Source organism: Capsicum annuum, chromosome 2 (assembly GCF_002878395.1).
Source record: "Capsicum annuum cultivar UCD-10X-F1 chromosome 2, UCD10Xv1.1, whole genome shotgun sequence".
Lineage (NCBI taxonomy): Eukaryota > Viridiplantae > Streptophyta > Magnoliopsida > Solanales > Solanaceae > Capsicum > Capsicum annuum.
Window position 1 is genome coordinate 49,114,902 of NC_061112.1, and position 22,716 is coordinate 49,137,617.

General features: G+C 32.3%; 1 protein-coding gene across 1 annotated transcript; it reads left to right on the forward strand.

The window, feature by feature from the left end:
• The first annotated feature begins 18,945 nt into the window (after positions 1-18,945).
• LOC107860953 (protein C2-DOMAIN ABA-RELATED 1) lies at positions 18,946-21,322 on the forward strand. Its single transcript, XM_047406275.1, has 3 exons — positions 18,946-19,319; positions 20,028-20,123; positions 20,902-21,322. Exons 1-3 carry the CDS (start codon positions 19,209-19,211, stop codon positions 21,193-21,195), a joined length of 501 nt encoding a protein of 166 aa, XP_047262231.1. The 5' UTR covers positions 18,946-19,208; the 3' UTR covers positions 21,196-21,322.
• The last annotated feature ends 1,394 nt before the right edge of the window (positions 21,323-22,716 follow it).

Genomic DNA, 22,716 nt, shown 5'->3' on the forward strand with positions numbered 1-22,716 from the left:
ATTCTTGCTGGAGGATCAACAGTTTTGCTACCAACTTTTCGCGCTTAACCCTTGAGCAAGTCATAGTTATTCGTGTCACTATTCTGATTGTTACGTGATGCTTGAAAGCTAATAGTGAATGTAGTATTGCTGGTGTTCACCGCACTATTTGAGCTTTTGGTGCTATGATTTTTCCATTTCTTCCTTGCAGTAGTGTCTCAGCTCCTTTTTTAGAGTTTATATATTCACCTAAAACTTTGTGTTCAACTTATTCCATCCTTATAGCACGCTGATTAGTAGTATACTACAGCGACAAGAGCTTTAATGTGTATTGATTACTTTGGTTGCTTGTGTATTTACTTAAGGTTTTGTTCTAAACTTCGTTATTCATTGTGTGGGAAGAAAATAAATGAACATATACTTCAAAATAACTGAAAAACTCCTGGGAGAAATGCAAAGCTTTTAACACTTAGGTTTTCTATTCACTTTTACAGTATATTACTAAAAACGTGAGAGCTTTTATGTGTACTGATTACCTCGGTTGCTTGGGTGTTTACTTAAGGTTTTGTTCCAGGCTTTGTTATTCATTGTGTGGGGAGAAAAGAGATGTCAATAATGGAGATTGTATTGTATATGCTTTATGTTGTGCACTTATGTGGTAACAAAAAACAATATGTTTACAACATCCACTTCATAATAACCAAAAACTTTCCAGGAAAAATGCAAAGCTTTTAACACTTCTACCTACAGACAATCACCCAGACTAATACTTTTGATTTCCCTCTTAAGTTCTTGGAAACTTGTATAGATTCAGAATAGTTTTGAATAGAGTAATTTAGGATGTCCAAAGGGGAATACGAGCAGATTTGAACTATCTTTTCCCCCTTGCATTCTTGCTGGAAGATCAATAGTTTTGTCACCAACTTTCCGCGCTTAACCTTTGAGCAAGTCGTAGTTATTGCTTCCCGCATAATGTATTTACACTTAGATAAATAAAAGTTACAGTCGTATATTGTCTTCTTCTGCTTCTCCCTTTTCCCTCTAGCTGCTTCTCCAAAAGGTATATATTTTTGGAATATGTATTAGTATTGGTTAAATTATTTTTCATTGAAATGCCACATTCAAATTTGCCAACTATTGATGGGTTTATAATGATATTATGTAAAGGAGTATGTTAAAGGACTGGTTAACCTCATGGCAACTTACAGAGGTTTTAGCTTTGTATTGTTAGGTGTTCTGTTCTTAATTTGTAATTATTATGCTTGTGGTTAGCAATAGTTATTTCATTTTCACAAACATGGTTGCTCTTACAATTAGTGTTTGCAATAGTACTTGTGTCTTTGTAAGAAAAACAACTTGCTGCACGTTTTTGGGCCTGCATCGACTGTGCCAGAATTTGTTTATGCCTACTTCAGTTCATTTCGTTAATACCTATTGCATTTACACTTCGCTACTTCTGGCTGAAATTTTAACTCTGTACTGATCTGTGCTTTTTATTCGCCTTCTCTTGTTTATGCTTTCAGTTTTTTTGTGGTTGCTCTTTATTGGTGTTATTGTGCTGTGTTTTGCTTACCGGATATTACTTTCATTACCAAATTTACATTTAATTGTGTGCTGGCTTATGTTTTGCCAACTTGTATTTTACAAATGCCTGTTTTTACGCCATACTGTTGCAAAATAAATATTACAATGTCAAATAAAAATAACCAAATACATTCATGTTCTGAAAAAACACATGCCGATAAAAAATATAGACGTCATGAACTATACAGAACAACGCAAGCAGATAAGAAAGAAACTTTATTAGCTAAGGCGCGAAGTAATAAAGCTTCATTAGGAATTCGACAATTTAGTACTACTTTCATTAATTTAAATAATCAACCTCCTCCTCTACTAACAAATTTGTTACCTTAGTTTGAATAAGGCTCTACGTCAAATACTGCAGAACAATACATTAAATGTTCAACAATAACATAATCATCTACAAGTTACTCTCTTCTAAAATCTGTTCCAATGTGTATTTACTGTGGTGCAAGATGATTTGAATATGAGCCATTTGTTTTTTGTTGTAGCGAAGGTGCTATTAAACTAATATCCCATGAAATTCCCGCAGAATTAATAAAAACATTATCTTGAAAATATCAAAGAGTCAAAACATTTTCAAACTTACATAAGAACATATAACAATATGTTTGCATTCACATCGCTTGGAGTGACTTATGATAAAGAGTTTTCACAAAGAAATAAAGGTATTTATACTTTTCGTAAGGAAAAATATATCATTTCATAAATGACTTGATTTCAACTAATGAGAAAGGAAGAAATTTGCAGTTATACTACTTTGATAGCAAAAATGAGCTAAAAATCGAATGGCTTGTTCACCTAAATTAGATGAATAAACTGTAAAAAAACCTAATGGAAATATTACAAATTAATCCATACTCAATATTTTAAAAATATTTAATAGATATTCCATAACTTTCGAATTTCTACATTGCGCTTAAATGTGACACAGGTCTAAATCAATGAACAAATAATTTACTGACCACATCAGAAGTTCCTGGAATATGGATTGAACCGGACGTTACTAACTATATTTCTACTACTCATATTCGAATATACACTAAAAGTAACAACAGTTGATTAATAAATTATTACTACGTCTGTTATGATCCATTACAATATCCGTTATTATTTTCTTATGGACAAAATGACTGGCATTGTGGTATTGAAAAAATTAATCCTACAACAGACTCTAATATATTACAAGGATACTGCGGCCGTGATCAACTGCCGAGCGTAAAAAATACAACTTCAGTTGATGAATTTTTGGACTTAGAAGATGAAATTATACACCAAAATAAACGAAAAAGAAACACTGTTTCTTGCCATGAGTATTATTGTCACAAATTACAAATAAGAAAGGGTGCCGATATATTGTTGCATTCTAGTAGATTACTTCAGCAATATATTATTGATGAATGGATTAAGATTGAAACCCATACACCGTATTTTTCTTCTTTAAATCAAGATTTGTTTAGAACTGATGTGCTGGGAGGACTTTTAGATATGTTGCGTCATGGTGAAATGAAAACTGCTCGAGTAGGTAAGCATAAGACAATTCCCCTTAGTTTCACGGGAGGTCTTAGAGATATGTGGCGCCGATATATGGATGCTATGGCTTTGGTTCAGCGTTTTGGAAAGCCTGATATATTTTTGACAATGACCTATAATCCTTCTTGGCCTGAAATCAAACAAAATTTACTCCCAACTGATGAAGCTCAAGACAGACCTGATTTGATCTGCCGAATATTTCGAGCAAAACTATAAAAACTAAAAAGAGATATACTTCGCAGACATATATTTGGTAAGGCTGCCACATTTATGTATACAATAGAATTTCAGAAATGAGGACTTTCTCATGCTTATTTTCTTATTATACTTGGGGGGAAATACAAGTTGTTGACCCCTGAAGCATATGACCAATTCTTTTGTGATGGATTACCAAATTCTAAAAAAAATCTAAATTTATTTGAGCTTGTTACCCTACATATGATACACGGTCCTTGTAGTGAGTTAAATCCAACATGTCTTTGCATGAAAAAAGAAAAGCTATTGCAAATTTAATTACCCAAAAGATTTTTCGGATCAAACATGTAAAGTTAAAAATTCTTACCCAAGTTATAACAGACGAAATACAGGAAAATATATACAAATTGGAAATCACCTTCTTGATAATTCATAGGTCGTTTCTTACAATTCATTTTTACTTTGCAAGTTCATTGTCACATCAACATAGAAATATGTTCTGATATCATGATAGTTAAATATATTTACAAATATATATGTAAGGGACATGATAAAATTACATTTCGGCTACGTGATGATAACACAACTATAGGAATAGATGAAATAAAAGAATATCAGTCAGCTAGATGGGTTTCACCACCTGAAGCTGTGTGGCGTATATTTGGCTTTTTCATGAGTGAAATGAATTCTTCTGTTTATCATTTACAACTCCATCTTGACGGACAACTTGTTTCTTTCAAAAATACCGATAATATTACTAAACTTATAAACAATTCAATTATTAAAAAAACTATGTTAACATTACTAAACTTATAAACAATTCAATTATTAAAAAAACTATGTTAACTAAATTTTTCATGATGAATACAATACATAAAGAAGCTAAGGATCCCAATTTATTATATCGACAATTTCCTGAATATTTTGTCTGATCAACAACGTATAAAATGTGGACACATGGTCAACAAAGAAATACAATTGGTCGTATTATAACATGCCATTCAACTTAAGGAGAAAAATATTATTTGAGATTACTTCTTATGAATGTCAGAGGACCTAAGTCATACAAGGTTTTACTAACCGTAGATGGTAAATATTGTACTACATTCAGAGAATCTGCTGAAAAGCGAGGATTATTACTATGTGCTAAAAACTTGATAGAATGTGTGTTTGAGGTTGTCGATTATCAAATACCGTGCAGTCTAAAACATTTATTTGCCGTGCTATTAACTTATTGCAATCCAAATGACCCTAAAGAACTGTGGTAAAAATTTAAAGGTCGATTATCATAAAATTATAAGCGACATGAAAATCTGTCTTTACTAACAATTCGTTATAAAGTATTAAATCATATTAATGATATCCTTTACTCAATAGGTTGTGGTATTAATGAATTTCATTTAATCCCAGAAAAAAATTAAAACATCTCTAATGGCAAAAGAAGCAAAGGATGTACATTTTAAAAGAAATATTACCATTAATAATGAAGATCTATCACTATAAAATATATTAAACAATGAGCAACAGATTGCATACAATACAATTCTTAATAGAGTATTCTTAAATAAATCAGGTGCTTTTTTTATTGATGGACTCGGTGGAACAGGTAAAAGTTTTCTATATCATGCTCTGTTAGCTATCATAAAATATAGAGGATTTATAGCTTTAGTAACTGTAAGTTTGGGTGTGGAAGCATCACTTCTTCCGGAAGGTCGCACTGCTCATTCTCGCTTTAAATTGCCTATAAATATTGATGAAAAATTCATTGTAATATAAGCAAACAAAGTTCATTAGCATTTTTAATTCGTGATGCAAAATTAATAGTATGGGATGAAATATCAATGGCAAAAAAATAAATGATCGAAGCCTTAGATTTGCTTCTAAAAGATTTAATGGAATCAAATGTTCTCTTTGGTGGAAAAGTTATTGTGTTCAGTGGGGATTTTAGACAAACTTTACCTGTTGTTCGTAGTGGAAAAAGAGAAGATTTTGTTCGTGAAAGTTTATTATGTTCTGATATTTGAAAACAACTTCAAAAACTACAATTATCAGAAAAATGTGCATGAGAACAAATCCTGCTTTTTGTGACTATCTAATGAGAATTGGTAATGAAAATGAAAAACAAAATTCAAAAGGAAAAATTGAAATACTGCAATCTTTAATTATTTCCTTTACTACTGAAAAAGATTCGTTAAATGTACTGTTTAAGGTTCCTTACCCTAATTTGTATACATCTCACAACAACAACAACAAACCTATTATATTCCCACATCGTGGGGTTTGGGGAGGGTAGAGTGTACGCAGTCCATACCACTACCTCTAAAAAAGTAGAGAGACTGTTTCCGATAGACCCCTGGCTCAAGATAAAGAACAGTATATATATAAAAAAATGCATGGAATATGATAAATAACATAAATATGACATCCACAAAAAATATTGAACATTGCCAAAGAAGGACACCAAAGCCCTCGTACCTACTGCCTATGACTCAACCACACACCTTAGCCCTCTATCCTAATGTTTTTCCTCCATACCTTCCTATCCTGGGTCATGTCCTCAGTTAACTGTAACTGCTCTATGTCATATTTAATCACTTCCCTCCAATATTTTTTCGGTCTACCCATACCCTACTTGAAACTGTCCAAGGCCAACCTCTCACACCTACGAACCGGGGCATCCGTGCCTCTCCTCATCACATGGCCAACCATCTCAACCTAACTTCTCACAATTTATCCTCCACCGACACCACTCCCACCTTCTCCCGAATACTCTCATTCCTAACCCTATCAGCCCTTGTAAAACCACACATCCAACGCAATATCCTCATTTCTACCACTTTCAACTTTTGAATATGAGAATTCTTAACCGGCTAACACTCCACTCCATATAACATAGCCAGCCGGACTGCAACTCTATAGAATCTATCTTTCAGCTTGGGGGGCACCTTCTTATCGCATAAAATTCTCGAAGAAAGCCTCCATTTCATTCAAACTGCCCCAATATGGTGAGAGACATCCTCATCTATCTCTCTATTTTCCTGAATCGTAGATCCAAGATACTTAAAACTATCCCTCTTGCAAACCGCCTGGGAATCTAACTTCACTACCACCTCCTCCTCTTGCCTCGAGTCACTAAACTTGTACTCCAAGTACTCCGTCTTAGTCCTAGTCAACTGAAAACCTTTAGACTCAAGGGTTAGTTGCCAAACCTCTAGCTTATCATTAACACCTTGTCGCGACTCATCAATCAAAACTACATCATTCGCAAAAAGCATACACTAAGGCACCTCACCTTGCATGCTCCTCGTCAACACATCCATCAGCACGACAAAAAGAAATGGATTAGGAGTCAATACCTGGTGCAACCCAGTCAAGATCGGGAAATGCTCAAAATCTTCTCCCACTGTCCTTACCCGAGTCTTCACCCCCTCATATATGTCTTTAATCGCTCTGATGTACGCCACAGGGACCCTTCTCGTCTCCAAGCATCTCCACAGAACCTCCCTAGGGACCTTGTCATACGCCTTTTCCAAGTCAATAAACACCAAGTGAAGATCCCCTTCCTCTTTCTATACTGCTCTAACAGTCTTCGCATTAGGTGAATTGCCTCAGTCGTGGAGCGACCAGGCATAAAACCAAATTAATTCTTCAAAATAGACACAATCTTCCTTAACCTCTGTTCTACCACCCTCTCCCAAATTTTTATGGTGTGACTCAACAACTTAATACCCCGATAATTGTTGTAACTCTGGATGTCATCCTTGTTCTTATATAAAGGGATCATCATTCTCCATCTCCACGACTCAGGCATCTAAGCAGACTTGAAAGTGATGTTAAATAAGTTGGTCAGCCACCTCAACCCTGCCCCGAAAGAAAACTTCCAAAAATTTACCGGAATGTCGTTGTACCCCATAGCTTTACCCTTTTACATTTTGCAAATAGCCTCGCTAACCTCCTCTACCTTAAAATGCCGACAAAATCCAAAATCGCGACACTCCCTGGAGTGCTCCAACTCCCCCAACACAACACCTCTATCCCCCTCATCATTCAGGAGCTTATGAAGATACAACTGCCATCTTTTCTTAATAAGGGCATCTTCCACCGAAACTCTGCCATCCTCTCTCTTAATGCACTTCACTTGGTCTAGATCCCAACCCTTCCGCTCCCTAACCTTGGCAAGCCTAAACAACCTCTTTTCCCTGCATTTCTTCTCTAACCCCTTATACAGACTCACAAAAGCTATTGTCTTAGCAGCCGTAACAGCTAACTTAGCCTCCTTCTTAGCTAACTTGTACTCCTCCCTGCTCACCCGTTTCTCCTCTTCATCCGTAGTCTTAACCAACTTAACGTATGCCGCCTTCTTCGTCTCCACTTTTTTCTTAACTTCTTCATTCCACCACCAGTCCCCCCGATGTTGTCAAGACCATCCCTTTGAAACACCTTAAACCTCTCTAGCAGTATCCTTGATACAACCCGCAGCCCTATCCCACATACTATCCACATCCCCCCCACTCCCACACCTCTATTTCTTCTAACTTTGCCCCTATCTCCAAAGCACTGGCCGGAGTCAGGCCACCCCACCTAACTCTATGCTGACCTTCCCCACCCCTCCTCTTCTTACCTCTCTTAATAACAAATCCATCATTAGAAGTCTATGTTGTGTCACAAGATTCTCATTCGAGAAGACCTTACAATCCTTACACAAAACTCTATCCTCCTTCTTAAGCAGCAAAAAGTCAATTTGGGTCTTAGCTAGCCTACTACGAAAAGTAACCAGGTGATCCTCCTTCTTCGAAAAGCTGGAATTCACCACCACTAACCCATAGGCCCTTGCAAAATCCAAAAGAGCAGCTACCTCATCATTCCTAACCCGAAACCAAAGCCTTCATGTACATCCTCATACCCTAACAGCACTGACCTGATATGCCTATTAAAGTCCTCTCCTATGAAAATCTTTTTCGAGCTAGGCACGCCTCGAACCACCTCATCTAAAACCTCCCAAAATATTCATTTCTCCTCCTCGTCTAGGACCATCTGTGGCGCGTAAGCACTATAGATGCATAACGAAAACCCCCCAATGACCAACTTAATAGTCATCACCCTATCACTAACCCTGTTAACTTCCACTACCTACCCTCTAAGCTCTTCGTCCACTAATATACCTACTCTATTCTTGTGCCTGTCACTACCCGAGTACCACAACTTGTACCCATCCACATTCCTATCCTTAGAACCTACCCATTTGATCTCCTGGACACACGCAATATTGATCCTTCTCTTCTTGAGAATCTTAACCAGTTCTATTAACTTACCATGAAGGGGACCTATGTTCTACGATCGTACCCTCAACCTATCACCTCTCAAGCTCTGCATCTCAAATTGAACCCAACACCTTGCCCCACCCCCACCCCCACCCCCAACCCCCCGGGATATGACCCTATTCCACCATTTACCACCCCAGCCACTAGTCAATAAAAGCAACAAAAAAATTTTAAAACAGCAAACACAGTATAGGTACAAGCAAAGTACAAAATATAACCAAATTATAAGAACAAAAGGTACTAGTCACCTAATTAACAGACAGAATATCTCACACAACTTACAGGCAGTGCAGAAACCGAACAAAGTAACCGCACACAAATAATAAGAAAAGGCACGCACAAATAACACTATTCGACCAAGCAGCTATATCAACACAACAGGAAATAATGAACAATAAACACACGCCTAGCCACCAGTCACCAATATAATTCTAATAAACAGGGGATAAAAAACAGAATGAAACAAGAAACAACAATAGTGTAAAGAAACCTAAACTGAAAGCGTTAAATAAAGATCACGGTAAAGATATCACCGGTACACCTTCACGCTGCTGGTTTCTGGCAATTTTGGTGTCGAAAAATAGTTTCCAGACTAAAGTCATCGAAAAGGCCACTGATGTGTGCCGGAGTTGTCGCCGGAGCATCTTCTTACCGGCTTCTGACTTCGTACCACTTGCACCTTTGTCGGAGTCTCTCCCGCTGATGATAACAGTGATAGGACAACTTCTAAAAGAGGGGGAAGAGGGCAGACAAAAAAGAGAACCAGGAAGGGGGAGGGGAGAGAGGCAAGTAAGAGAAGGAGGGAAAGGAAGAGGGGGAGAGGGAGAGGGGTTTATCCTTACCTATCACTAGAGGCGATGTTGCCTTTACCGGTGAACGTTCAAGCGGAACGTTGGGATTGTAACATTAGGGAGGAGAGAGAAGAGAGCTTTTTAGGGAGGAGAAAGAAGGGGAAAAGAGTAATTATGAATCTCTTAGGTAGGATAGTCCCAATTTGTATACATCTCATTCAAATATATTTTTTGCTACATCCCGAGCTATTTTAACAATAAAAAATAACTTTATTGATGAAATAAATGAAATGTTAATTACTCAATTTTCAACTAATGCAAAGGTGTATGTGGCTATTGATGAAACTTCTGATCCGAAAGATCAAAGTGAATATGAGGATTTTATGCATACTTTAAACCCTGTTGGATTACCTCCTTACAAATTATCTCTAAAAAGAAATTATCTTATCATACTATTAAGAAATCTGAATCCTTCAGAGGGTTTGTGTAATGGAACAAGACTAAGATGCAATGACTTCAAAACTCATATTATTAGCGCTATAATATCCAATGGTGATTTTAAAAATGTTCATGTTTTCATTTCACGAATACCATTATTAACTTCAGAAGATGAAAAAGTGCCGTTACAATTTAAAAGAATGCAATTTTCAATATGATTATATTTTTCCATGACAATTAACAAAGCTTATGGACAAAGATTAGATTTCGTTGGTATTTATTTAAGAGAACCTGTTTTTTCTCATGCCCAATTACATGTTGGTTTGTCGAGGGCCAAACCTCCTATAGTCGATAATCATATTGATTGTTGCACATTTGATATTGGATATGATGAAATTATTGCTAAAGCTTTTTCTTAGGTTAATAATTTTACTGCTAACTTTTGACATTTTCTCATTTTAGTTGTACTATTGAATTTGTTTTGTTCTTTTACATATATTATTTATAGATATTCGATATCATCAGATTGATTAAAAATGGCACAATGATTTACCATCAATGAAATAGCTCCTGCAACAAATGACTGGACCTGTAAAATTCAAGTGATTGACAAGCGCCGACAGTGAGACAATCAATACGAAAGTAAAAAATATCAACTTTTTATTCTGCAGGATGAAGAGGTACTTTACATTGAAAATGCAACTAAAGATTTTTAATTTTTTTAACAGATTATATAAAATTAAGCAAATGTTTGAACAAAATATATTACTTTACACTCACATTTTTGTTGTTAGAATCTTTAAACTGATCGTACTTATCCTTTTATGCAAATGTGCAAAAAAATAAAATAATATATTATTGTGCAGGAAACACAAGTTCAATGTATGATATTTGAAACTGATATAGCACGTTACGCAGACCTACTACATCTTTTTCATACTTACCTGTTGTCCGTTGCAAATGTTAAAGAATCAAATAGTGCATATGACAGACCAATTGGTGACTTCATCTGGATAATCGATAGAAACACCATTGTTGAACCAATTAAAAAACTAGATCCAGTAGAAAATTCACCATCACAATCTATATAACTTGCTATTACGTTGCTTGAGAACTTGAATCGTCAGCCTGATGGAAATGAATTTGGTATTACTACAGTCACTATATTATTTTTTTCTGTTGTTGTTGCAGTAAATTTGTTTTTCTTGATTCATTTATAATGACACTTTCTTGTAAGATGTTCTTGCCATTGTACTGAACTTCGGGCCACCAACATATGCCGTGAATGAATTAAAAATTTAGGACTTTATTATAATGGATCAAAGGTCAGTACACCATTTATTTCTCTTTATAGTTTACATATATTTTTACTTTCTTCTCCGGGCAAATTCAAAAAGAAAGTGGCTTTTCATGATTGTTAATTTTATTTCAATGTAAAACTTTTTCCCTTTAACTAAAACAAAAAATTAAAGTAAGATGTATTTACTCCCTTTTCATTACTTTTTGCATTCCCCATTTGCTTTAAATATTATTTGGTAAAATTAGTCGAAAAATCAAACGCAATCATGATTTGTGGTAGGTTTCATATTTTTACTTAAAAAAGAAGTAATATATGTTCTTATATGAATTGTAACTGATTTTTGCTTTAGAGATTATTTACTTTGGAGTTTTAATACATAGATTATTATACTGTCGAAAATAATGATTGGTTGTTATGTGATGAATCCTAATACATAGAATTTTATGCAGGAATTTCGATATTCAAGTCAAGAATTAGCTTTACCCAAGCATTACTAATATATGTTGATAATTTATATGGTATAAATAATACAAATATCCTGCATGCGTTAATTACATAATTTTTTATTAATTACATTACAATTGCTAATATATTTAACCCGAATTTAGATTCTTTAGTGGCCAGTTTCTTTACGTATCTTCCTGAATGATCTTTCCAGATTGTCAAAGGTGAAAATCATGCCATGCTTTGCCATTCATAAATAAAAATAGACATGACCGGTAAGTTGTTAGGTCAATGAAATGAAATTAAAAATTGGGATTTGCAGGATTTTTTTCTAAAGTAAGACACTAAATTTGAAGAGCTATATTACCTTGTATGTTCAATTTATTTTATCAATGTTATTGTGTGTGATGACTTAATTTATTTGCTACGTTTCTATCTTAGGTGACCTTCTGACACGTATTATTTAATTGGCGTCTCTTAAATTTAATCTTAGCGTTTGAAATTTTAGTTGCTTTTGATTTATAGATGTCCAATGTAGTCTGCTTTGACTGTGATATGAAAGTGACTTAAAATTTCCTCGAATGTGGTAGCAATTGAATTTATCATCTAAATTGCTTTGCACATTCATTTTCTTTTCATAATTTTATTTTGTTTCATAGATTATTTGCTCCATCATTTCATGCAGTAAAAACCTATCAAATTTACACTTTGGGAGAAGTTCATTGATCATGATGAAGCTAAAATATTGAAAGAAATTGATCAATATTCAATTATTCTTGCAAGAAAAGATGCAAAATCAAGGCCGGGTAAATGCATATATCAACGTATTTGATCCTATTTATCACAATTAAATTATCACTAAATTATGAAATTCGAACTAACTGCTCCTTACACATAGGACTGACAACAAGATTTGCAACAATAATTTAAATTGATTCTCCATATCTACAGGTTGCTGTACTCAGATCATGGTATTCTTCTTATAGAAAGACTGTCGTACATACCATCGACACACACAAAATATATATTTTTCATTGTATTTTTACTTGCAGAATCAAACAAACAACTATTGATTGTATACAGAAAAAAAGTACAACTCTATCAGGATCTCTGCAATTCATTCCTTTTCAGGATGAAATTATATCCTTTGCCACTGCCATAGAACAACCCTCATCAAAAATACTAGCAAATTACATGTTACACTGTACTAAATTTGCCTTTATAGTTTACAATTACATTATAAAATATATTGCCTATTTAATTTCTCAGAGTCAGATCTTCTACATGAAAGCTGGACTTTTATTGTCAAATGAACAACAACAGTTCTTTGTTTTAGCTTGCTCAGACTGTAAAAAAGTCTTCATCAGGATTCACACTAAAAGGAGATTTTACTGAATAATTTGTCATCGTCTAACAGAACTTGTTTCAAAGTACTACTGATATCTTACAAACTGTATACATAATTATTCATAATCTCAAATTCTTATTCATTTAACAAGTATTATCCTAACAATTTTTAACTGTAGTTGTCAGTTGCAGACAACAGTGGTTCACTGACATACTTATTGCAGATAAAACTGCTGAAACAATTCTGCATCTCAACTTAGAAGAAGTTTTCTACATTCAGGCAATCCAGGTACATATTAAACTTACTTCAAATGAAATGTTAATTATTTTCCAACTTAAATTATGCATTTAAACAATTCAATTTTTCTTTCAGAAACAAATGTTGCCATTGACAAATCTCAAAGCACAGTTAACTGGCAAGAAGTTCAACATCCAGGCCAAAAAATCTTATTTGAAAACCATGAATGCTGGTACTCCAAAATTGATCATCTTGTCATTCATGGAAAATGAACCTTCAGTGAACACTGAGAGCATTGGCAAAAGAAAGATGTATGAAACTACCACCATAAGTTCTTCAGACCACATGTCAAGTAGTTCCCATCACAAAAATAATACAAAGGTGAAAACGCCACCTCTGAAAAGCTGTCACAAGGTATTTCAACCTATTGAAATATAATTTCAATGTTTTGCCTCACTTTCAGCTGACTATCACTATTTCACTTTTCTACCAGTGAACGATATTTTGTATTCTACTTTTGTGATATCATTAGAGCCACACTTTAAAGAATACTAAGAAATGTTGTTGCAGCTGATTTTGATGTCCACCTGAACAAGGTATTTAATCTCTTTTTACTTAATACATATTATTAGATATGACAAAATTAAACATTGATTTTAGAAGTCCATTTCCTCTGCTTAAAGTTTTGTTGAGGATTTTAGTTTTCGTCCGAGTAAGAAGATGTACAGGTACTGATAAAATTATTCTTATGTGATTAAAAATTCACTGACTCGGGCCTTCTGGTTCAATTGCGCATAATAAATACTTTAGTGCATGGACTGCCCTTTCCCCCCTCTCCCTATCTTTTTTCTGTGAAGCGAAATCAGGGGAATCTAGGGCAATATGAACATCATTGGATCATCATTTCATTTAATTCATTCTTCCACCGCAGACACGTGTTTTATTTTTTCCCTCTTTTCTCTTCCCACCTTTTGGATTTGACATTTTTTTACTTATGCATTTGCTGATTCAAATCAAAATTCCTGATTCTGAAGCTGTTGTTATCTTTTTTCCAAAGGAAAAAATTATTCAGCCTCCCTAACAAGTTGCTCTTAAGTGTTGTACTGGTCTCCTATTTTGTGGCATACTATAGTGACCTTTGTTAGGAATTCCATTTGAAATTTACTGGGATTCATGAAATGAAGCAACATAAGTTTAGAAAAGTCCCACCACAGCTTACCGCTACGCTATAGCTTCTAAGAAAAAAGTTGCTCTTCATGTTGTTCCTTCTAATGGTCCTGCCATGTATTCATTTTTTCCTTATTTGAATGTTTATCAGTGTAAGGTTTCCTAAAAATTGATTCTTGATTGTCATATTTCATACTAATATGTTTCATATTGAATAATATGTTTTTAGATGTTTATTATTATACGATTACTTTAAGTGTTCATTCATGATTATCCGATTTCACAATATGTTGTCATTTTCTGTTTAATTGGATGTTCAATTGACCTTATATACAAGTATGTGGAGATTACAGATTAAAGTAGAAGATTAGTACTTGCATTTCGAGAGATGTAAGCTTGGTGGTGTCTATCTTAACACAAATGCTAAAAAATCTGTTAACTGTTCCAGCTCACAACGTCACATAATAAGGGTGAATGATTAGACCTGTTGATACTAAATGGAGTACTGAAACTTAACATAAATACATAAAATATAAAAAAGATTCAATCTTCAACTACTTGTGATGAAAAACAGCGGTAATGAAGACATGTAGCTGCACAATTCTATAGTAGGGTGGTAGGGATGTAGAACATGCACTATTCCCTCAAAATAGAAGGAAATAGACGTACAACAAATCATACAAATATAACAACTATTTGGATTGAGGGATGATTGATTGATTCATTGACTGCTTAATGGTTTGACATAGTTATATGAGATTCACCAAGATCTTGTGCAGAGGATTTTTCTAAGATTGTTTTGTTCCATCTATTGGGCTGATTGAGCCGATCGCGATTAGCTTGAATCTAAGGTGTAGTAGTAGTAGTAGCAGCAGTTGTTGCTTGGATAAATGTGATTCAGTTTGGGAGAAGAATGAGCTCAAATATTTGGCTTAGTTATTTCTTATTTGTGTTCTTCTTTAGTCATTATGCAGCAGAAAGAGTTGGCTTGATTTATTCCCGAACTGTCCTGTTGTCGACTGACTGATTAGAAACATAATTAAAAACTTTCCTCATTTTGTAACATAACTATATTTGCTTCTTTGCCAATACTGAAAATGTTCAATTCCTACAGAAAAACTTTAACCAAAAAGTGACATTACATTTTTTTAAACAACTGCCTTTGTTGACAAATTTACTGTCGCTACACATTTCATTTAAAGTTTTCATTTTCATGTACAAACTGCTCAACAAGATACTAATTCATCTCAATTTTATTGTGTAAAAGGTTTCATCTCAGACTAAGGATACACAAGTTTTTGTTATCTATGTAAATAAGATGTATATAACCTCTTGTAAAACTTGATTTCGTGATAAATACTATGAAATAAATAATTTTTCCTGCACATTGATGCATTACATCTTTTTTTTTTTACACGCATCATATTGGGCCCATGCTAACACGGACCCCTTCCCCTAGCATAAGAGAAATTAGTAGTTATATATATATATATATATATATATATATATATATATATATATTTGATAGACCAAACCAATATATATATGAAGACAGATTGATAATTTTTAGCAGCAAAATTTTGTAAATCAGTCGGGATTTATTTTCACAAAATAAATATGAACACACAAATACTTTATCCAACTAAACTTTGACACTTCTTTTATCTCAATTTATATAGCATATTTGAATTTCTAGCTTTAAATAACTTAAAATTGATCTTGAATTTGAATTTAAAATTTTTAAGAATAAATTTTATATATTTAAAAATTACGTAAAATAATATAAGTGATAATAATTGACTATTTAAAACATTTAAAAGACATATAAAATTATGATAAAAATAATCTTAATTGAATCTCAAAATTTGAAGGTGTCAAATAAATTGGAACCGGTTAGGAAGTACTCATTTCGTTTTAATTTGTTTTATCTATTTTGACTTGACAAAAAGTTTAAGAAATTAAAAAATACTTATAAATTTTATAATTTTAAGTAGAGGTGGTAATTTCAGCCCATATTTGTGAAAGGAGTCCATTTAATTCATATTTATTGAGTTCGATCACTCATATTTCAAATGGGTAAATATGGGCATCAACTCATTTTAAAAGCTCATACAAATATGAACAAAATGGGTAAAATATGAGTATCCGTTTAAATACAGAGATCACTTACCTATGCTTAAAATTTTAATTTTTTTTTCTTTTTTCATTTTTTTGCTTTTTTTTTGTTTTTTCATTAATTTAATTTAATTTAATTTTTTTCTTTTTCATTTTTGTTTTTTTCCCTTTATATTTTTTGCACATTTCTTATATTTTCTTTCTCGTTTTTTTTTCATGTATTTTTTTTCTTTCCATTCTCTTTTTTTAATTTTCGATTTCCCCTTTCTCATTCTTGTTTCATCATTTTTATTATTTTTCTTTTTTTTTGTATTTTTTCTCATCTTTTTTGTTGTCATTGCTTTTTATATTTTATATTTTATATTTTATATTTTTTTATACTTTATATTTATTCGTATCATACTATATAATGTATACAAGTTATCATTTGTATTTATATATAAAAAATATATGAATTAATTATATTTGCTTGAGACCTACATGGGTTAGTGAAAATAAGTTGAAAACGAGGTCCACATTGAAGAAAAATCATGTTCAAGTTTTACTGGCAAAAATTCTTGAAATTCATTTCGCAAAATTATGTGATTGATATGGTTGATGATCCTTCAAACTTTGCATGTTTTGACTGTTCTTCAAGAGTCAACAATAATGGAAGATCTTTGAAGATTAAGTCATTAAGATACATATTTTCCTACATGGGTTAGCAAATGTATGTTTCTAATCATCCCATTTAGCCTAAGTTTCAATTAATGAAGTCATAGCATCTCTTATACCAATTAAATACAATTCCTAGTCTCTCTCCTTTATTTTCTCTCTTTTCCTCTCTTTTATTTCTCTTTCTTTTTTTCCCTTTTTTTCTCTTTTTCTTTTTTGTTTTTTCTTTCTTTTTTCTTTAATTTACTTTTTTTTTCTTTTTCATTTTTCTTTGTTTTTGTTTTTTTCCTTTTTATTTTTTACTCATTTATCATATTTTCTCTTTTTTTATTTCTCATTTTTTTCATCTATATTTTCTTTTTCATTTTTATTTCTTTTTTCTTTGCATTCTTTTTTTTTTATATATATATATTTTTGGTTTCCCCTTTTCCTTCTTGTTTCATCAGTTTTTTGCTTTTTATATTTTTCTCATCTTTTTTATTGTCATTGCATTTTATATTTTATATATTTTTATACTTTATATTTATTTGTATCATACTATATATTTTAAATAAATTTATTATCTATATTTGAATAGTTTAGTAGTAAATATGTACAATTTATCATTTGTATTTATACACAAACAAGTATATAGATTAATTGTATTTGCTTGAGACTAAAATATATAAATATACAATGTATCATTCAATGCAAATGTATTTTTAGGATTTGTATATCAAATTTATCATTTATATTTGTATATAAACAAGTATCAATTGTATGGGTATGGTTAAAGTTGTATGAACATGTATCATTTGATACAAATGTAACATCTGTATTTGTATAATTTAGCAATTGTATTTGCATAATTTATCATTTTTATTTGTATTGTTCAATTTATATATATATATATATATATAAGTGTTCATATAGAGAAAAATAACTATTCCTTTTTAATTGTTTAAAAATACAAATGATATTGTCAACTATGAATGCAAATACAAACAAATGTAATTATAAATTCAAACAAAATATATGGTCAACTTACAAAAACAAATATAAAATAGTTCTTTAAAAATACAAGTTCATCAATGAAAATAGAATATAAGTACAAATACAAGCAAAATGAAACCACAAAATACAAATATAATGTGCAGTCAACAATAAATTACAGATATAAAACAGTTTTTTAAAATACAAGTGTGAATTATATAAAATATATATGATGGTGCAAACTATAAAATATAAATACAAGTTTGAAGTATAAAAAATAAATACAAATACAATTGTATTAACGAATACAAAATTATAAATGTTGGGCGAATACAAAGCATATACGATTATGGTATTTTCGTTATCATAAAAAAATTTAAAAATAAAAAAAAGAAGAAAAAGAAAAATAGAAAAAAATCGAAAAAAGAAGAAGAAAGAGAACTAGAAGTTAGAGATAAAAGAGAGAAAAGAAAGCATAAAGAAAGAATTGAAGAAAAAAAGAAAACAAAAATACAAAAAAAATCAAAAATAAAATGAAAAATGAGAAAAGGAAAAAGAAAAAAAAATGATGGTGAATACAAATACAATGAGCGATTATGATATTGCAGTCATCATTCATGATTTGTACTCGACTTAACTATGTTCTTCGAAAATATAAAAAATATAAAATATAAAATACAAAAAAAAAAAGAATGAGAAAGAAAAAAAGTAAAAACAAAAATAAATAAAAAATTCATAAAAGAAAAAAAAGAAAACTAAAAATGAAAAAAAATAGGAAAAAAGAAAGAAAAGCAGAGGCTACAGATAGAAGAGAGAAAAAAAAAGAGAAATAGAGATTATAGCTAGAAGAGAGAGAAAAAAAATCAAAAAAGAAAAAAAAAAGAAACGGAGAAAAAAGACAAAGAAAAGATATAACCTTTCGTCTCTCGTGTACACTTTAATTTTTTCAAAATTACAATTCTGCAGACCCCCTTCCCTCCCCATTCCCCACACCTACAAGGCTTTAACTATAAAGCTAGTAGTCACTTTAGCAGTGACCAGTAGAATCACAACTGCAATTCCCCCCCCCCCCCCCCCCCCCCCCCCCCCCCCCCAGAGTACAATTGGTTGTGTGTAGAATTAAAGCTTTGAATATGGAGAATCAGTTAGGTCTTCTGAGAATCCGTATCGTTAGAGGCATTAATTTGGCCATTAGAGACTTAAGAAGCAGTGATCCCTATGTTGTTGTTAGGATGGGCAAACAGGTAAATTCACCTTCTCTTCTTCACTCTTTCCCCTCTTAATTGGAACATAAATTTGTCTTTGTCATCAAAAGTTCCTTCTATGTCCATTTTGTGTAATGAAAATTGCGTACGTCGGACGCTGACCATATGCTGATAATGAGACACTTTCATATTACCTTTTCCACAAAGCTCAGAAAGTCTCTGTCATCAAATTGAAATTCTGAGGGGAAACCTTGAAGTAACATAGGTTATGTTTCAATCCGTGAAAATAGCTTTAGGTAAGACCGTATGCCATAGATTCTTGTGATCCAGCCACTTTTTCGGATCCACCATAGTGGGCACTTTGTGCACAACAAAACCGAAGCTTTTTTATCTTATCTCCCTTTTTGTTATTTGTTGTGGGCGGAAATTTTGTTGATCATTGTCAGTTTATACCAAAAATTTAACATACAAAAAAAGAAGATGTCAATTGTATTATTAATGATCTCTTTATCCCTCTTATAATCATACAATAATTTCATAACATTATTATTATACGTAGCTTTTTCTTCTTTATTTCTGCTTTTATCATCTATATCCTTGTATAAATTTTCCCAAAACTCATTAATAACAGTATGATTAGAATCTTTGGTGAACTTCAACGGAGTGTTTCTCAGTATCTTGACTAAATAGACCAATGTTTTTCTACTAGTGTTAATTTAATTTTGTGTTTAATATTATTGGAAGCAGAAATTGAAGACTCGAGTGGTGAAGAAGAGTGTAAATCCCGAATGGAATGAAGACTTAACGCTATGTGTTGCTGAACCAATTCTCCCAATAAAGCTGGTAATTAATTTCCTTCATTTTGTTTGCTTAAGAAATTAATTATACAGCATTTTGCATACATATATACTTTGCTTTACCAAGAGGAAATTAAAGACTAAGACACGTAAAAAGACAGTGGTTAGCAGGAAAAATCAATGTTTACTGTATCAATTCAGACTTTGAAGGTAATTAAATTATGTTTTTCAATTTCAAATGGCATTTTCTAATTAAGGATGTATATTCATCAAGTATCGACAAAATAGTCAGATGAAGATAAAATGCGCGGGCCAACATCCCATATCAGTCCAAGTAGCTTTTGGATGGCTTAGTAACCTTCAGTTTACTAAGCCTATTTTAATCCACCAAATTAAGCCTAACCTGTACACAGTGGCGGAGCCAACGAAGGGTGGTCAGATGAACACCCTTCGTCAGAAAATTTTTCCGAGTATATAAGTTAAATATAAATATTTATGGTTATATATATGTTGTTGCACACCCTTCACAAGTTGGAGAAGTATAATCCAGTGGTCAAGAGTGTGCATTTCCGCATCAACAATCCGGGTACGAACCTTGGTAGGTGCAGCAGTGCTTTATTTTCTTTTTTTTTTTAAACAGTTCTTTGCCCAAGGAAAAATATGAACACCCTTAACCAAAAGTCTGGCTCCGCCACTGCCTGTACTGCATTATAGATTTGTGCTAAATGACCTGTACGACTTCAATATCTTATATTGACTTGGTTTCAATTAATATATCCAGCGGAGTGAACCTTATTGTCTTTCTATTGCTATGATCATTGCAGCAAGTTTATGACAAGGATACATTTTCTCGTGATGATAAAATGGGCGATGCAGAACTTGACATTGTACCATTTATAGATGCAGTAAGGATGACGCGCTTTAAGAACATTCCAAATGGAGTCATAATTTCAAGAATAATTCCAAGCAGGAAAAATTGTTATTCTGAAGAAAGCTGTATTGTCTATGAAAATGGCAAGGTTGTCCAAAATGCATTTGTTAGGTTAAGGAATGTTGAATGTGGTGAAATAGAGCTCCGGTTGCAATGGCTAGACATTCCTGGTTCCAAGAATCTATAGCTAATTCGATTATATTCCAGACCATTATGTACATTATGCTTGCTGTTCTTTTTGGAATTTTTAATGGCCGGCCTTGTAAGAAAAGTTAGATTTTGTATTTAACTCGTCCTTTTGTTGTTGCTGCTTACAATCTGACAACAGAATCTGCCTCTGATAATTTGACTACATAATCCATTTTATTTCTTTCAAAATATTTTTTTTTACCTTCTCACCCAATGTTTGCTACCGGCCTTGAGGGGAGTTGCATGCTCGTTAAAGTGAGAACTGCCCCTATCATGACTTCCTTTTTTTTTTTTTTTTTTAATGCTGAAATCCCAAGAAATTGGTTAAAGGTAGAGGTATCTTATTATCCTACCACAATTTTAGGTGACTTGGAAATGTATTCAAATGCTATGCATAGCTTTGCTCTGTCTCTGAGTAGAAGTTGGTCCTAAAATGTGGCTAAATTACTCCTGATAATTCTTCCTTCAAATAACGAAGATGTGAAGGTAATCGTTACATAAGGAGAGTGAGAAGGGGAAAGGGGAAGGAAATGCTACATCAGGGGGATTGATCTTTCCGCGTCACTTATGAGAAAAATGGTTCGGCAGTGAGGGTAGGAAGGAATAAGGAGTAGCCAGCTAGCATCAATTACATTTTATAATACGGGTCAGAAAGACCTTTGAATTCGCTAACACTAGAATTATAAGTCCTGTTATTTTCAGTCTGTAAATAACAAAGACGACAAATATGTTGTAATAAATAAAACATTGCAAGTTGTTAAATGTCCCATGTTTGATTGATTTTCTTGATGATACTACTCTAGTATTTTTATGGGTTAAGTTATATTTAATTTTTGCAAAAAATACAAATAACATTCTTGGATTGAAAATTGTAACTTATAGCAATATTTTCAACTTTACAAGTTATAACAACAAACAATTTAAAAAAGAGAAAAATCATTTTTTTTAATTAATACGGAGTATAAAAAAGAAAATTCAATTTTTATATATGAAAAAATTATTTCATACCCATAAAAAGAGCTTACAATTATTGTCAGAATATCAATTATCCCCTTAATTTTCTCTAAAATGATTTTACTCCTACTTCATTAACATATAAACAATTTTAATTTTCCAAAATCATTATTCAACCACCGGTATTTATTCCTTCATCAAATTACTCTTTCTTCTAATTTTCTCTTTCTACTTTTTTTTAAAAAATCTGATATAAAATATACTTGTCTTTATTCGATCTAATGGATGGTTATAGGTTACATTCTCTGCTTGTGATGCATGGCGGCAGATGGGATGTTAATGACACTTTATTTGTTTAAATTAATTAATCTTTTCATTTTATTTGTTCTATTCGAAAATCAATAGTTCAGTAATGAACTACATACAAAAACATATAACAAATACATTATTGAAATCATTTCCATACATTAATCGTTTAAGACAACGTTATTTTGATTGATTTTAGTAGAAATAATTTCGATACTTTCTTTGAATATATGTGTACTTAATTTTTTTCTGTTATTAT

Coding starts and splice junctions, on each gene's coding strand:
- LOC107860953 (XM_047406275.1), top strand. CDS start 19,209: ATGGAGAATCAGTTAGGTCTTCTGAGAATCCGTATCGTTAGAGGCATT. Junction 19,320..20,027: donor TTGTTAGGATGGGCAAACAG/GTAAATTCACCT, acceptor TATTGGAAGCAG/AAATTGAAGACTCGAGTGGT. Junction 20,124..20,901: donor CAATTCTCCCAATAAAGCTG/GTAATTAATTTC, acceptor TGATCATTGCAG/CAAGTTTATGACAAGGATAC.